This window comes from Phragmites australis, chromosome 7 (assembly GCF_958298935.1).
Source record: "Phragmites australis chromosome 7, lpPhrAust1.1, whole genome shotgun sequence".
NCBI classification, from domain to species: domain Eukaryota; kingdom Viridiplantae; phylum Streptophyta; class Magnoliopsida; order Poales; family Poaceae; genus Phragmites; species Phragmites australis.
In genome coordinates, this window is record NC_084927.1 from 30,821,494 (window position 1) to 30,823,269 (window position 1,776).

At 54.3% G+C, this 1,776-nt stretch overlaps 1 protein-coding gene across 1 annotated transcript; it reads left to right on the forward strand.

Annotated features, from left to right (window-relative positions):
* Positions 1–447: 447 nt before the first annotated feature.
* On the forward strand, positions 448–1,513 carry LOC133924706 (ethylene-responsive transcription factor ERF039-like). Its single transcript, XM_062370363.1, has one exon. It carries the CDS (start codon positions 564–566, stop codon positions 1,194–1,196), a length of 633 nt encoding a protein of 210 aa, XP_062226347.1. The 5' UTR covers positions 448–563; the 3' UTR covers positions 1,197–1,513.
* Positions 1,514–1,776: the final 263 nt, after the last annotated feature.

Genomic DNA, 1,776 nt, shown 5'->3' on the forward strand with positions numbered 1-1,776 from the left:
AATCGCTGAATGTTACTCCTCCTCTCCTTTTATACCCTGCACGCAACGGTCGCGACAAAGGAAAAGTACACCACACATGCATGTGCGTGACACAAAAAACCAGCAGCATACGTCCGCGCCAAAAGCTCCCTTTGACATGACGTGGCCGGTCATATTCGGCATGGGGAGCTTTCGGCACATAAGGTGTCGAATACGATACACAGTATCATATTCGGCACCTCGTTTACTTAAAAAAAAGATATGATCGAGTAATTTTTGGTACATAATGTACCGAAAACATATTTTTAATAAATAAAGTATCAAATACATATATTAAAGCTATAAATAAGTTGATATGTTATTTATTTTTAGTAAATATGGTATCGGTGTAGTAGGTTGTATACTTTTATTTTTGCCGTTGAGTTCCGATGTTTCTTGTTCTGTCTGTTTCCGCTGCCATGCCACGTCGCCTCTGCCTCCTCGCCACACCATAAAACGCAACACCCCCTCTGCTCCTCCCGTCTCCACTCCCCCCCACAGTTCCCAGCCCATCACCAACTCCACCACCACAGCAGTCAGCAGCCATGGATGACTCCCACGAGCCCGCCTCCCCCACCTCCCCCTCCGCTTCTTCGTCGTCGTCATCCTCCTCCTTCTCCTCGGTCGCGTCGAAGAAGCGGCCGCGCAAGGACGGCAGCCGGCATCCGACGTACCGTGGCGTGCGCATGCGGAGCTGGGGCAAGTGGGTGTCCGAGATCAGGGAGCCCCGCAAGAAGTCGCGCATCTGGCTCGGCACCTTCGCCACCGCGGAGATGGCCGCGCGCGCGCACGACGTTGCCGCTCTCGCCATCAAGGGACGCGCCGCGCACCTCAACTTCCCGGACCTCGCGCACCTACTCCCGCGCCCGGCCACCGCAGCTCCAAAGGACGTCCAGGCCGCGGCAACGCTCGCCGCGGCCGCCGACTTCCCCTCCGGCACCAATGCCAAGAGCCCCGAGAGTAGCAGCTACGACGCCAGCGCCGCGTCGCCGCCACCGCCCCTGCAGGACGCCGAGCCGGACCCGGACGATGCGCTGTTCGACCTCCCGGACCTGCTCCTGGACCTGAGATGCGGCTCGTCCTCGGCTCTGTCGTGCGCATCGTCATGGGCCGTCGACGACGACGTTGCCGGCGGCGGCGCGTTCCGCCTGGAGGAGCCGCTGCTGTGGGAGTACTGATCAATGTCACTGCGTGAGTTCCTGGAGCTGCTGCCGGTCATCAGTTACTTCGTGCGTGATGCATCCCTCGGTCATGAGCATTATTAATTTAGATCGATCGGACACTTGTAAATGCCGCTGCTTTCCTCTGTTTTTCTTCTCTTCTCTCGTAAGTTTTGTTCTGCTCTTTCTTTTGCCTGCGTTCTGTTTTCCTTCACCAGATTTAGGATTCGAGCCTTTATAAAGGTTGTTTCTTTTTCCTTCTCTTGCTTGATTTGGGGGACAAGAATATGTATAATTAACAAGCATCTTATCTTCCATCACTTTTGGCCCGTTTAGTTTAGTGGTAAAAAAGATGATCCAGCAAAGATTTGGTACAAATGGACAGTGATATTTACGCATCCAGTTTGCGCCTTTTCGATCCTAGCTAGTCAGTTGCCTCGTCTCAGAAAGAACAAGAAAAAGTCACCCGCCTTCCAAGCCACGGTAGGAATCGAGCGGGCCATCCCCCAGCTGCACCTCCGCTCCACACAGGACACAGCAAGAAGCGCACCAAATAATTCGCCCTGAAACGCACGACGCTTCAGCCAAGACTTGCGCT